Consider the following 16,379-nt stretch of genomic DNA (forward strand, 5'->3'; position numbering starts at 1 on the left):
ATGGGTTTAAATCTTTATCAAGGTGACATAAAGGGATATAATCCACGAGTGAGTACAATATAAAGATAAATGTAGGCTATACAAATATGTAATAAACAAAAATCAAGTATTTGAAATATTTCAGTGTTACATATGCCATAAATTGAAAAAAATACTCGTTAATATATTATATTTCTCGTTTCTTTTGCCGGTCTTCAAAGAGAGAACTATATATCTTTGTACAGCATTTTTACCATCTATCTAATTGTATTATTGTCTTTAAAGTCATCAGCGGTACCAGGCTAATAATTTGACCTCACACAAGAGGCGAGTATCGTCTACACTAGACTGATCAGTGACGTTCGAATCAAACATTTGGAAGACCAGATCAATTACGAAATTGAAGAAATTATAACAGCAGATAAATAATAAACAATAGATAAATAAGTTATACAAGATAGCAGTTTAAACATTATAAGTAAACATGCTGCAAAGAAATCAGAAGAAATATACCAATCTGATTGATATGTCAAAAAAAGTTAGCTGTGCATTGAATTATTTTAGCATCATATTCAATTTGAGGTTTTTTTTATCAAACTTGTTTTCCCTTCTCGAACAGCACAGAACAGCAGTAAGAGACCAAACATACCTGTGGAATACTCGCGTCATACCGTACTCCTTCGATCCGTCTTTTGGTAAGTTATATATGTGGAATACTTTCGTACATACACATTTTGCAACACCTTGTTTAAAGTAGTTTACCTCCATTTAATTTCTAAGCGTTTTCAATGGTTACAGAATCATTATCTTGCACAAAGAATCAAAGAATTTATGTTTTTAATGATGTTTCCTAATACGAAAACAAAGACCGCAAAATGTTTCGCCAAATGACGTCGAATGGCTCTGAAATTTAATGTTTTCTTCCGTATATGATCCTTTAGGGATATAGCTTTGCATAGCCCATTTTGATAGTTTTATAAAGTAGTTTATCACATACATTTATGAGGGTCTGGTGGGGTCCTTCATTCCTGTATTTTTAATCTTTTATGCTATTTTCTCTATTTTTTATAAATTTTGCCTGTTATTCTCTACTCTTTATAAATTTTGCCTGTTATTCTCGATTCTTTATATCTTAGTACCCCATTATTCTCTATTCTTTAACTTTTTACCCTATTTTTCTCTATTCTTTATGTTTTGGACCCTTTATTCTGCACTTTTTGCACATTATTCTCTATTCTGTAAACCCCATCCACATCCTCATTTATGTAATATGACAAAGATATACCATTTTAACTGTAATATAAATAACCTCTAGTTTATCCACATACCCTCTTGTTACTTGATAGCTGACATTAATCAATGGAAAATTTAAAAAAAAAAAACGGTTTTCAAATGTGTTGACAATACACATTACTTTTTGGTCAATGAAAATGTATAGTATTTTCTTCGATGACAAGGTATGTTGTGTATATTTTTAGCTCCTGATGCAAGACAAGAGGTTCTCAAAGCAATATCACAATACCATGCAAAAACTTGTCTGCGATTTATACCAAGGACAGATCAGTATGATTACATTATATTCAAACACATATCTGGGTAAGAATTAGAAAAGTACATACATGTGAAAATATTCTTTATTCTTCAATATTCATATGATTCATGTTGACTCTTATCTTTCATTTTGTTTTCGTGAAATCTTTCTAATGAAATCTGGTTAGGATTGTGCATATTATTTTGAAAATAAAATTTGATGATCGAAAGTAGATTTTGTTTTAAATATACTTCTTAAATATACTTCGTATTATTTACGAAAGTTTAAAGAAACATATACTTTGACCTTTAATGGTTTACTTTTACAAATTGTGACTTGGATGGAGAGTTGTCTCGTTGGCACTCATACCACATCTTCTTATATCTTATATCCAAAAGAATTGAACAAATGAACAACTCTTATGTTCAATAGTACTTTTGCTTTTATATCATTTTCAGTATCTTTCTTCGCTGATATCTTTTCATTTTGTAATTTTTAGGCCAGTGAAATTTGCTAACGTTTGATATACTTTTGATATCGACTGGTCAACATAAACATATCCACCATGTGATTTATCCTTATTATTTGTCCCTTTGTGTCTTCAAACTTAATATTCTGTTCTTTTTCATGATGTAGGAAGGAAGTCAAATATGCTTTATATTAATTTTACAGGTGTTATTCAAATATCGGAAGACAGGGAGGACCGCAAGATATATCATTAATGAGTCCTTGTTTAAGGATGGGCACTGCAATTCATGAGATGATGCACGCATTGGGATTTTGGCATGAACAAAGTAGACCTGATCGTGACTCATGGGTAAAAGTCATTTTTGCAAATATAGAAAAAGGTATGCAGATAACTAAATAGAATGTTTTTTTTCACAAACAAAGGGAACAAAAGACCAGCAAAGATTCAATAATATATTTTAAAAAGATTTTTCAGAAGGAAACTATAATTTAAATTGCACTATTTAATACTATTGAAATAGGTACGGCCATTGTGTCTGAATTCATTTCACTCAAGGATCTTATTAATATTCCCGAAAATTACATTTTCAAGCTTCATTATGTACACTTTGAGCTTCTAGAAATATTATGGCGTATTTTGCAACATGTTGCTACATAGTAAATGCCCAAAGACGGTTCAAAACCGCAATATTATGGGTTTTGGTAAATTTCAGTTATTATCGAAAATGTGCATATATAAGAAAGAAATTTTTAACCAAAACTAGAATTAGCTATGTTTTGTCTTTCAGATACAAACCAATTCATGTTTGTCAAGCGCGTCCTACAATGCAAAATTTTACAAAAAACATATAATGTGATTTTCGATATTGTTTAAAAACTCTCAATTATTTTAAAATCCTTAAAATGAATTATTTGGACCCTTCAATATTAAAATTCCAGTAGATTTTAACAACTTTCAGCTTTCGACCCTACACCTAAAATAAATTAAGGCACACATTGGTCCTAAATCTTTATAAATTAAATCTGTTTTTCTTAAAATGGTTGTTTTTCAAATGTCGGGCTTTTATAAAGAAATATATTCGCTACACGACCGTTACTGTGCATAAACGTTACAAAAAGCAACCATTAAAGTTGTTAGCCTTTTTTTGTATTTATATATAGTACTTGTCTAGCTTCTATGCTGCCTTTAAAAATACTGATAAGGCTATTTTGATAATAACAAAATGACATGAGGAAACATACTGCAAAGATAATCATTTTGTGTTTTACGTTTTCATAAACAAAAACTTACACAAACTGGATGCTTATCTTTATTGGGGATTAAAGTGGTCATGATATTCAAGAATACGCCATGTACAAATATAAACATAGGTTAAATGTGACAACAACTTGGTTGAAATCTATAAATAAATATGAACGCGGCAGATAAGTTGATAACGTGTGCAAAGAATGATCCAAACATCCATATTTAGCAAATACTTAAATCTTCAAGTAATTGTTGACATTTTATACATGATGATAGGAAAGCAAATACAGGAGTTATCTTATAAGTCATCATGAATAGTTTCTGATTGTAATATAATTACAAAAATAAACAGAAAGAACTATAGTGACATTTGAAAATAAATAAAATCATGACAAGCAGAAATGCAATAATCTTTAGTTGAACAGCTATTTTCCTTTTAAATGATTTTTCCTTGCGTCCGGTTTTGCATTCTGAAAAACTAACAAAATAATTATCTATATGATAGCACCATCGGAAACATCGAACATATATGAAGTCAAAACTCAATAATAAAAATAGAAACATTACGTTACCCTTTGTATTTTTTCTTTTATATCAATACTACAAAATTTTAGAAATCAAAATATACAAACAGCATACCATCTTGAACAGAAATTATCGGCTTTGGCTGTACTTTTTTGTCCTTTTTGGTTTATAGCTCTTCATCTTTTTAAATTTTCAAATATTTTGGCCTCGAGCATCACTGAAGAGATATTGATTGTCAAAAAGTGCATCTGGTGCAAAAAATTGGTACCGTTTATGTTATTATCATGATTATATAATGAACTTTCCTAAAAAAAAAATTGAAAACGTCTCGAACTTCAGACAACAAAATAACATCTGAATGAATCTTATTATATACCCTCCTGCAATAACTTATTTTCAATGATTTTTTTTAAAAAGCAAATCATCTTTTCATTTTTATTTTTTAAAATGCATTTCATATACCTCATTGTTCTATTTCGCAATTTTCATATTCTTTCTAGGCACCACAGTGCCTTTTCGTGAATAATGTTTACAAAATATGAAAAGTTTAAACAATATTTTGTTTACAAACTTTTAAACCAGCACTGTTTAGAATCTTTTTTAAATCGTACGATATGAATAAATTTTTTATAAAGAATTAAAAAAAACTCTTATCATATTTTGTTGATTTTCCAAGACTACCTATACTGGCCTTTATATAAAGGTTAACTGTACAATACCATAATTTTGTTTCAGGAAAAGCATTTAACTTTGACAAACTATCAGTAGATGAAGTTGATACTCTTGGTGTGCAATACGACTACGGTAGTATAATGCATTATTCAAAATACTCATTCAGTAAAAATGGAAATCCAACAATACAGCCCATCAGAAATACTAATGCTGAAATCGGACAACGAGATGGACTTAGTGATCTAGATATAAAGAGGATCAATACACTCTATCGATGTGGTAGGCGCCATCATACTGTTAAACTCTCTCTCTCTCTCTCTCTCTCTCTCTCTCTCTCTCTCTCATACACACAAACACACACACAACAGAGATGATTTCATAAAAATTTTCTGTCTTTCATTTTAGCGATTTATTAAGTTTCAATAAAATGATAGTGTGGCATTATTACCTTACGAGACAACCAAAGATGTATGCTACTATATGTTACTTTTTGCTGTCATTACTTAAAGCATGCAAAACAATGCTATTTTTCTCTCCTTATAGACAAATGTATAACATAAGAATGCTTCTCTGATGTATTTGGGTACTTTCAGGTATTTGGTAAAATCAATTCTTTTTACACAACCAAATTACTCATCTCAACTCATTACTGAAATTACCTCTTTGATAACTTTACAAAACAATACTAAAATCACCCCCTCTCCAGAACAATGGTCATACGAAGTAGTTTGGGTTCTGTTATTAAAATCAAGGATTTATCTTTTATCTTCGTTGGATGCACATATCTTGATTTCACAACACCTAGAAGTCTTCTGATCAATAACTGGGACAATCAAGGATAGACCAATACGTTCATCGAATCGAAACAAAAGAGACACTTTCAAAATAGAAAAATATAAAATGCATAATTAAGACCTGAGTTGGATCATATTTATAAAAATACTTCAAAAAGCAATAAAATGCCTCGCTCAAGTCAGGAAATGACAGTTGTTTACTATTCGTTCCTTTGGTTGATAAAGTCTGACGATTGATGTAGTCAGTTTGTGAATTTACCTTGGAGTTCGGTATTTTTGTTATGTTATACTTTTTATACTACTGAACATCAATTTGTAAACTGCAATAAGTAAACTTTGTTTTGTCATAATCAATGTTTTCGTTACCAAATGTAAATAGAATAATTAATATTGCAGATATAAGTATCCCTAACCAGTTTCTTCCAACTACCTCAAAACCAACATTACCACCTCAGACGCAACCGTTAGTAACTAAACCAACCACCAAACAACCGACACCACCATTACCAACCAAGACAACTACTCAAGGACCAACACCACCATTACCAACCAAACCAACTACACAACAACCGACACCACCATTACCAACCAAGCCAACTACCAAACAACAGACACCACCATTACCAGCCAAACCAACAACTGAAACAAAACAATCATCAACAACAAAAAAGACAACAATACAACAACAGACACACAAACCACCAACGCCCCAGCCGACAATGAAACCAACACAACAGCCTCCAACACCAACCACTTTGAAAACAACATTGGTGCCTATATTACAACCAACGCTATCTCCAACACAAAGGCCGACACCGGCACCCATCGGATGGTCTTCTTGGTCATTTTATACGCCATGTGATCTGCAGTGTCAACGTAAAAGATATAGATTCTGTTTCAACTTGAACAGCAAATACTGTCCTGGACCTAACTCTCAGACTGATATATGTGGACAACCTTGCAAACGTATGTTTAAAATTTGTTTTATATGTACACATAAATTCTGTACCTGAAGATCTGTGAAAGCAGTGAAAGCGCTAGTTAATTTAGATCCTGTACTTATTAAATTAGCTACTTGGTTGGTTTCTTTAAACCAATATTTATATAGATATGTATTCATGGACAAGAAGATTTCTTTCATGAAAAAATAATGATATATAGTTTATACTGTTGAAAGCCTTATTCACATTCTCATTAGTTACACGTACACGTGTATGTTTTTCGCCTTGTGTTTCTATTCAGGCAAAATCTTACGGTAACAATAGTAGTCGGCCCACTGCAACTTACAGACATTTCAACATTTATTATTTACTATGACCATCATTTCGATGTTACCGAAGAATTTTCAAACAATTAAATCGACTACTGAGTCAGTAAACCAAGAATAAGAACAAGAAAAGACATAATTTTTTCAAAATTGCACTTTAAATCCCTGCAAACATCGCCCAACCATTTCTTATTTGTGCAGATTTGTAGGCATCTGCAGTTTACCGATGTTTAGCTTAAGAGATAGACGCAATTACAATACACAACAAGAAATGATTGTAACAGGATGCTGTTACGAAGTCTCCCAAACGAAGCTCCCATAATTCGTAATTCCCAGGGTCACCTGACATTGGGCAACGTCCAGTGAACATTGGTTTGGTCCAGTAAAGTTATATGCATTAGTGATGCCTGGGGACTAACCTTGTATATCATTCAAATCATCTTGGCATGACAAACCAGAATATATATGGTTTAGGGGTGGGGATCTAGACCATTTACAAGATACTAGAACATTGGGGGTGGGGAGGAAACCCTGGGGACTGACCCTATACGTCATTCAAATGTTCATTACATGACGAACAGGAATATATATGGTTTAGGGGTGGGGATCTCAACCATTTACAAGATATTAGAACATTGGGGGTGGGGGGAACCCCTGGGGACTGACCGTATACGTCATTCAAATGTTCGAGACATGACAAACTAGAATATATATGGTTTAGGGGTGGGGATCTCGACCATTTACAAGATATTAGAACTTTCTCAAATGGCAGGGGGTCGGGATGACCCCTGGGGACTAACCCTGTATATCATTCAAACCATCTTAGCATGACAAACCTGAATATATATGGTTTAGGGGTGGGGATCTCGACCATTTACAAGATATTAGAACTTTCTCAAATGGCAGGGGGTCGGGATGACCCCTGGGGACTAACCCTGTATATCATTCAAACCATCTTAGCATGACAAACCAGAATATATATGACGAACAGGAATATATATGGTTTAGGGGTGGGGATCTCAACCATTTACAAGATATTAGAACATTGGGGGTGGGGGGAACCCCTGGGGACTGACCGTATACGTCATTCAAATGTTCGAGACATGACAAACCAGAATATATATGGTTTAGGGGTGGGGATCTTGACCACTTACAAGATATTAGAACTTTCTTAAATGGCATGGGGTGAGGTGACCCCTGGAGACTAACCCTGTATTTCATTTGATGTGCTTTATCATGACAAACCAGAATATATATGGTTTAGGGGTGGGGATCTCGACCATTTACAAGATATTTGAACTTTCTCAAATGGCAGGGGGTCGGGATGACCCCTGGGGACTAACCCTGTATTTCATTTAATGGGCTTTATCATTTAGAACATTTTCAATTAAAAAGATTGTATATATCACAAACGGTTTTCAATTTATAATCATTTGAAAATTTAAAAAAATAAAATCCCATAGGTTTCTATAGTAAAACCCTCTTTTCTTTTTGGCCCTCAAAATACCCCTTTATAAACCCCATTGCACAAACAAAACCCTGATTGCACCACAAGACATGTTAGTCTAACATATTGTGAAACCTTAAGTTAATCTGACAAGCGGTTTTGGAGAACGGGTGCGGACAAGTTCAAATTTAAAAGCGGCGGAAGAATAATAATAATAATAATAAGGACTGAGCAAAAACAATAAGTCTTCCCAAACTTCGTTTGGGAGACTTAACTAGCTAAGTAACGCACTCACTATATCTCGTCTTTAATTTAAGTATAATATGTAATTGAATTAAAGAAAAAACATGAAGCTATCAACATATTGTATACACATAACTAAACACCAATTACTGAATAATAATTATAAGAAGTTTCGTTAGGAATTCAATAACCTTCAGATTCGTAGGAGTTTGCAAAGTTTGCATATCTGTAAAAGTTTCATTTATTCACAGCGGCATCATACTTAGGTTGCTGGAAAATTAACTTGGGCAATTTATCCATCCCGTCTGTGGAGGGTAAATACCCTGGTCTTGCAGACAACTATCAAGCCCGGACAGCAGCTGTTCGCAAATGTGCTGATGTAGCATCTATTAATGGATATACAGTATTTGCGTTGTTTGACTTTGGAATGTGTTTGACCGGACCAAATGCAGTGAAGTCATTTAGTCAGTATGGCCCTTCTACAGATTGTGGATACAGAGGAAAAGGTGGATCGACTGGAATTAGTGTGTACTCTTTTCAGAAAGGTAATTCTGGTATAAACAACATAAATACATCGTAGCTAGTAGTTACATATATGGTTTGTATATGCTTTTGCCCTAAAAGATGACATGATACTAACATTTGCATCGATTCTCATTTCCAGACTATATTTTCACGGTGTGATAAAGCATAGAAATTACCGATGAAATGATTAATTAAAAAAAAGCATGCATTTGCAATTTTTGATTCGGATTCGTATAAAATTACTGCTCACCTGAATACGAAACTGTTCATGCTACAAATGATTACGTCATATGTCATAATGGGATACGAAACTATCCGTTCTTCAAATTCCCTCGCCAAAATGTCATACTGTACATCTCAACTCCACAAAGTTTCAATATTACTTACAATTCATTCACGAGAAGAAAAAAGCACAGAATTACATTTCATGTGTGTTGATTGTAAGAAAAGATTATATTTCATTTAAAGACCTAGCTTCAAAACTTGCAGTCACAGTTTCTTATTTCAATCTTAAAACAAAAAAATATATATCTTGCAGATATTGATGGTCAGTACGGTCTGTGGACAGATTGGGGACAATGTACAAGGACATGTGGTGGTGGCGAACAGTACCGTTATAGACAGTGTAATAATCCACCTCCAATAGGTGACGGGGCACCCTGTAAAGGACCAGGCCAAGAACTTCGTTCATGCAACAACGAACTTTGCAGTAGTGAGTATTATATAATCAGGCTAAGTATATTCCATGTATGGATGAAAACAGATTATATCAAGCAAGTACTGAAGGCTGATAGGTTACATTTATACTGTTTAGGTTAAATAAGCAAAAGTATTTTTGAAATCTTTGAAACTATATTTTTTTGCTCTTAATGCTAATTTTAATGTATTTTCGCTTTTATTTTGTAGCATTTTTTAGAGATGAGCCCATTCATAGAAAAAAAAACATGAACCTCCAGTGCTTTACTCATTTAGCATTGCAAAATTTAACAATAAAACGATACAAAGGACAGCCTCCACTCATTATATAAATAAGCTTTTGAATTGATAATGTGTGGTTGAAATAATTATTTTCGGAATAGTTTAAGGGTAGCTTTGCGTAAGCATTTTTAACGACAAAACTAGAAGCAATTTGCTCTGTCAAAACAAATGGGAGCTGAATGGTAATAGCTAAATTAACCTACATTATTCTATATCATAGTTACATATGTCAGTCTATCGTATACGCCAACCATCAATATTATATGCGACTGACTCATCCGATACAATATAAAAGACTTTCTATTGTTTTTTTCACAGCTGATGCTAAATGCGGTGTTAAGTATTACATGGGCATGCCGGGAACTAGCGGCAAAATCCACCTATCAAATTACGACAACTACATGACATGTGATTACAAAATAGAGACAGTTGACGCCAATACGACCATTTCATTGGCCTTTTCAAGGATTGATATTGAATATAGTCGAGGATGCTTGTATGATATACTAACTGTAAGTACAGAGAGTGTAAAGAAAACAAATGTTTTTTTTTATGTTGGACTATGATTTGAAGTCAAAATAAAGTTATTCGAGTTAAAGGTTAAAGTAGATTAGCGGACTTTTGTTACTCTAAAAACCGTATGTGATTAGTAGATTTAAATCAATTATTTCAAAAGATTGTTTGAACAAATAAAGATATGAACTTTTACGAAGTGAAACTTTGCGTCTTCTTCTATGTTTACATCATACGAATCCTGACTCAGTACAAAAGTCACGATAGAATAGGAGACAATCGGTAAACTTACAAATTAGATGAATATTCTGATATCTTAAGATATAAGACTGAGCAAACACGTTTTTCGTGAGTCAAGACACAGACAAATCATATCAGTCAAACATTTCGTGAGGTTTACCGTTAAATTTGTGTAGTATCGACTTTAGTCGTTCATCCTCATAACCCTGCTGGATCAGTTTTTTGCTTTGGGAGCTCTGTTAATGAAGTCTGTATAATGTAAACATGCACGCTCGTAACGTATCAATTGAGATCTGCATTGTGAACGCGATAGATCAAGGCAGAGAATATATTACTTCTGATTAAAAACGTGACACCCTCTGTACATTAGACATTAGGTTAAACGCCTGATAATGACAGGATGTGACTTCGTATTTATCTCGCACAGCCAAGAAGTTGTTCCTTTCTAAAAAGGGGTATAATGACGAATAGGAGAGGCACAGGTTACCATATTTCTAAAGCCTTGTCAACTCTTGGGTAGTTTTAATGGGATTTGTTTATCAAATGAAATAATAGTTAAAAGTTGTACCGCGAATTATCATTTAAATTTGATATTTACGTAAAATGTCGGGGATAACAAATCAGCAAGTCGTTAACTCTTTATTGCAACCAATCAGTGTTGTTCCCCATGACAGTTATTCATTAACACACATTTGTTGTTTAAGTCAAATTAGGATACTTGTGAAAAATAGAAAAAGAAAAACTCTTTTTAAAAATGCTGCCAAAGTGTTTGTAATTTGTTTTTAACTGGACATGTTATAGATATACGATGGACCAGATCAGTATTCAACGCCAATAGGAGAGTTTTGTGGAAGCAATCGACCCATTCCTTTTGAATCGTCGTCCAACTCCTTATACTTACTATTTCAATCAGATGCTACTGGAACAGCCGGGGGATATACAATTGAGTACACAATTAACAGTCGAGCAAGTAAGTTTTTCGGTGCTAAATAAAGATTGACCAATGACCCGTAGAAAATCACAGTTTGTAAAGACAAGACAAAATCTTAAGGTGGCATACAGATGTCCACATAATATTTCCTCAAATCCAGGTATACAACAGACAAACATTGGACAAACGATATTCGTGTTAGTTAATACCATTTTTCATTGTTCGAAACAAATGTGTATTGGAAAATAGTTTTCGTGCATCTATCTCTACTATTTTGATGAAATATCAGGGTTATGAAGAAAAAAGACTTAATTGTACTTGTACAAAAAGTAGATTTGTTTTACCATTTAGCTGATATTATTTGGTGAGATTCGTAAGATCAATTTAGATTCGAAAAATTTTGAAAATATTGAGTCAGTGTCAATACATTTAAACGCATTTATCACAATGAAATTGGTGCATAAAACAAAGATTTTGTCTTGACCAAGCATGTGAAAATATAGTTTTTGTTATTTAGATAAATTATTATTGCATCTTCCCATATGATCCATAACAATGTTACCTAAAGTTTTGATATATATTTACTTATTAGACGATTATTTATGTGTTTTTCATACTATTTAAAATTTTGTCTAGGAAAAGCCTGTACAGAGATCCAACAGCCAGCACACTCTGTGATAATAGGAACATCTAATTTTGTTGGTGACAATGTAGTATTTGTATGTGACCCAGGATACAGAATGCTCGGAACGTCAGCAGTTACTTGTGTCGACCAAAAAGGATTTGCTGTGTGGTCTGACAGAACACCATTTTGCATTAGAAATTTTAAACGCAGTGCTGGTAAGTAGAAGCTGTTAAGAATGATGTGCACTCATTGATGAACCCTATACATACCGTATACACCCAAAGCTGAACATTTGTATTAGTACAAACAGTGCAATTATTAAATAGTTAACCCTATGATAACAAAACAGCTGTTTAATCCGAATAAACCTGTCACTCCTGAAGTATCATAAGTACTTCGGTACTGGCATAAAAATACGGATTTTGTGTTATTAAAATTTGCTGTTATAGAATTTTGGAAATTATTTTAGACTAAGGAATATATCTCCCTCATACAAAGCTATGATTCCTTGCCCGGCTTTGGCTATACCTTTTTTGTCCTTTTGGTTTATAGCTCTTCATCTTTTTACTAAGTTTTGAATTTTCAAATATTTTGGCCTCGAGCATCACTAAAGAGACATTGATTGTCGAAACGCATCTGGTGCGGTACAAATTGGTACCGTTTATATTATTAAGCAGATTTACTGTATTGCAGTAATTTTACATAAAGACCCATACTTTTTAAATGAAGCCATATATTATCTCTATACAGATTAAATGTCCGATCAGTAAACGTTACTGAAAGCAACGAAAAGGGCAAACAAATGCACCCAATTCAGGGGCATATGCAACCCTCTATCAAGGAAATCATGATTGGGAATGGAAGCTCTGAAATATTGATGTTACTGCTGTTATACTTTACTCTAAAATACAATTTGTATTATTGGTTAAATCGCAGGATTTATTCTACTCTAACACATGGCTAACATGTGGGTAACAATGTTCTCGTACAGCTCAATCAAAAATCAACAACTGAACAAATAATAATTGAATTATAAATTTATAGTTTTCAAAAGTCCATAATAACACAACATTCAGTATAATTAATAACTAAATAAATAGCACATAACTAAAGAGTAAAAGAACAGATTGTTACCATGAGAAAACATGGTCAACAGAGGTTCTATCACTCTTTTGTTACCATGAGAAACATGGTCAACAGAGGCTCTATCACTCTCTCATCTCTATATGCATTATTTATATATTATATTTCTGAATTGCTATATATTTACATGGGTATTTCTATTTGTTTTCAATACGTATGACGCTGTGCAATCGTGATGATGGTATATGAGCTACAAATGTGATATGATTTGCTTTGTTCTTTACTCCTTGTTTGTTTTAATACTTTCAATGCTGAAAAAGAGTGTCATAGAGAGAATATATTACACACATAGACGAAAAGTTTATCTATATAATTCTAATGAAACAACCCTATCGTTTGTACAAATTGATTAAACAGCTGCTAATGCAATGTTCTATATTTTAAGAGAAGTTTATATATATTTCAACGTTTTTCATTTAAAAAAAAAAGACATTCAATTTTATCTTTCCAATCAATTACACTGATCAGAACTTATATGTCAAATGATTTTTAAAAAATGGGGCGATAGGAGGAAAGGTGGGACCATGTTTCTTGGAGGACGGTAAAAAGTACAAAATGTACTAAATATATCCCTTGAATATACATTGACATTTCCCACGTAACGATTTAATTATTTTTCCTTTGCTTATCAAAAGCTAATGAAAATAACATAAAAACAAAAAAATCATGTAGTGCTTTTCCCCTACTTCAACATGTCCAAAGTATATTCCTCCTGGAGTGCACCGACATTGAATCTACAGTTTTATGTTTGATATATGCATGATATGTTTTCTTTAATCCGCTCGAATCAGTACAAGATGTTCTTATTCATAAATCCATATATTTTAACAGTAAAATATTTTGTTTGCAGATATGCCAGTGATAGAATACTGTAATTTCGAAGGAAACCTGTGTGGATTCCAAAATCGGAAAGATGATGACTTGAATTGGGATGTTGAACGAAGTTTGAACTCGGTAAATGAACAAGGTATGTTTTGATTTGTACAAAAACAGAGGGATAGTTTACTTAGGGGTCAATCAAAAATTCAAGTAAAAAAAGAGCAGATAATGCCATTTCCAAAAAGAAAACCGACGAAAAGACATATACCAGCAATAAAAAACTTCACTGAAAACTAAAGACCGAACAACGCGAACCCCACAATAATCAGAGGTGAAACAATATTGTTGATATAACAAATTGAACAGGAGCTGAACTATTTTCAACTTACTTTCTATTGCGTAAATTGACTGATTAATTGTTACTTGCCTATAGTGAAATAATTGGTGTTTGTATATATCAATTAATTATCATTCCATATATACTGTCTTGGTTATTAACAAATTCAAACGTAAAATCGTCGGTTTTAAAATTACCCTCAACCGATATGTTTTGTCATTAAAGTTTCAGCAATACATACAGCAACACCAGGCAGTACCTAATGTTTAAGGATAATATGATTATAAAATGTCTGAACTTTTACAATCAATAACAAATGTTTTTTTTTAATTTTTACCATAAACAACGATTACCAAAACACCAACCTGTAATCTAACTTACAAAAGTAATGCATTAAGGAATATACTTTTATTGCTTTTTTTCAGAGTTTTACCTAAGGACAGCATCGGCTAAAACACAGGCTCCAGGAGATAAAGGAAAAATTCGATCAAAAATTTATAAAAGTTCAGGTGAAACATGTATTCATTTTTCATACAGATTATTAGGAAATGATAACACTATGATCAATCTTTATATAGAAGATAATCATAATGAGCAACAGATATTGCTTTGGACGGGAACTGCAGATGAATATGAATTATGGACAGAGCATGAAACTTTTGTGTTTATAAATAACAAGTTTAGGGTACGTATACACATATTTTCTTTAATCTTGCTTTTTGTAAAGCGTCAAATAGAACTACACATTAAAAGATAAATAAATGCTAATTTAAACTTCTCGTTGCTATAAAACATAATTGAATGGCATTTGTCATACTCACTATAAATTCAATACTACAACTTTTCATTGTTTCCTCATTCAGCATCATACCTGTCAAATCCTCATTCGCAGAGCGTAATTGTAGACAATTTATCAAAAAAACACAAGGTTTCGGTATAAATTATTCTTACTCACTACGACTATACCCATAACAGTTTTGGTGGCCTGTTAGTCACCGAGGGTACACAATGCTTAGTGTGTAAAGCTTTAGATTTGGCATAATCTGCCAGAGTATATATCTAACATGGTCAATACTACCCTTTCGACATGATTTTCATAAAATAGGACCAATGTTTAAAAATCACCCATTTTCTACTCATGTTTTTGACTTTTTAACTTTTTCTATTCAAGCATCACTGATGAGTCTTTTGTAGACGAAACGCACGTCTGGCGTACAAAACTCAGGTGCTCTTAAAGAGTAAGACGTGCCCTTCTCCCCTGGCATGGCACCTTTCGTGTTAATCATTGCAAATAAAAATACGGGTATAAATCGCATCGGTAATGTCACAATCAAAGAAAAGAGGAAGGGATTTTGTAATATTGTACAATATTTTTTTTTCCAGATTGTGTTTGAATACATCGTTGGAGAAACAGTTTATAGTTCAGCAGAACTTGACAATATTACAATGAAAGAAGGACCTTGTTGATTTAAACTACATCATTACACTAAGTCATGTGCAGACATGTAGATTGTTATATGTTACTGTAAAATATTATCAAATAAAAATTACATTTGATAAATTTATTGTGTCTAAATCGCTTCTCTAGATTTATATTCAGGAAGAACGTCAAAAGCCAATTATCCATAAATTCTATATAACCAAATCGACACATAACAAAAGAATAGCAAAACCATTTAAGATCAAGTTTGCCAAAGGGAGTTGGATCCATAGTTTCATTATTATTTTTTACATTTATCAATGGAAAAATTAACAAATGCATAATATAAATCCTGTCAATGACAAAAGACTGACTACTGGGCTAATGATACCCTCTGAACGTACCAGTCCATTAACAGAGGTATTGACCATTGCTTGTAAATAAAGATTGTATAAATTGAATACGTCCGAAGACTTTTTCTTGATTTCTGTTCATTAGGAACGCATACATACCAAATTTAATATCCAATGATATATAAATAATTTATTGAAATTAGTATAAAACAAAATTGAGTGTGTGTTATGTACTTGCCTTTATACACTACTTTGTTTGTTCATATCACCTTCAACGTGTTTTGGCATATATGTTTTAACCCATAAATGTTTCATTATTCCCA

The 16,379-nt window shown here is 32.7% G+C and overlaps 1 protein-coding gene across 1 annotated transcript; it reads left to right on the forward strand.

The window, feature by feature from the left end:
* LOC127710547 (uncharacterized) lies at positions 1-15,844 on the forward strand. Its single transcript, XM_052216483.1, has 14 exons — positions 1-48; positions 599-674; positions 1,458-1,575; positions 2,183-2,358; positions 4,485-4,700; positions 5,612-6,181; positions 8,424-8,717; positions 9,236-9,409; positions 9,994-10,187; positions 11,230-11,398; positions 11,996-12,199; positions 13,978-14,094; positions 14,709-14,968; positions 15,667-15,844. The coding sequence occupies exons 1-14, from the start codon at positions 1-3 to the stop codon at positions 15,748-15,750; spliced, it is 2,700 nt and encodes an 899-aa protein (XP_052072443.1). The 3' UTR covers positions 15,751-15,844.
* The last annotated feature ends 535 nt before the right edge of the window (positions 15,845-16,379 follow it).

This window comes from Mytilus californianus, unplaced genomic scaffold (assembly GCF_021869535.1).
Source record: "Mytilus californianus isolate M0D057914Y unplaced genomic scaffold, xbMytCali1.0.p SCAF_8, whole genome shotgun sequence".
Classification (NCBI taxonomy): Eukaryota; Metazoa; Mollusca; class Bivalvia; order Mytilida; family Mytilidae; genus Mytilus; species Mytilus californianus.

What these genes read in the sequence shown, in the direction of transcription:
- LOC127710547 (XM_052216483.1), top strand. Translation starts at nt 1, where the DNA reads ATGGGTTTAAATCTTTATCAAGGTGACATAAAGGGATATAATCCACGA. An exon ending in ATATTCAAACACATATCTGG is followed by an intron (nt 1,576 to 2,182) that starts GTAAGAATTAGA and finishes TTAATTTTACAG; the next exon opens with GTGTTATTCAAATATCGGAA. An exon ending in ATGTGGACAACCTTGCAAAC is followed by an intron (nt 6,182 to 8,423) that starts GTATGTTTAAAA and finishes ATTTATTCACAG; the next exon opens with CGGCATCATACTTAGGTTGC.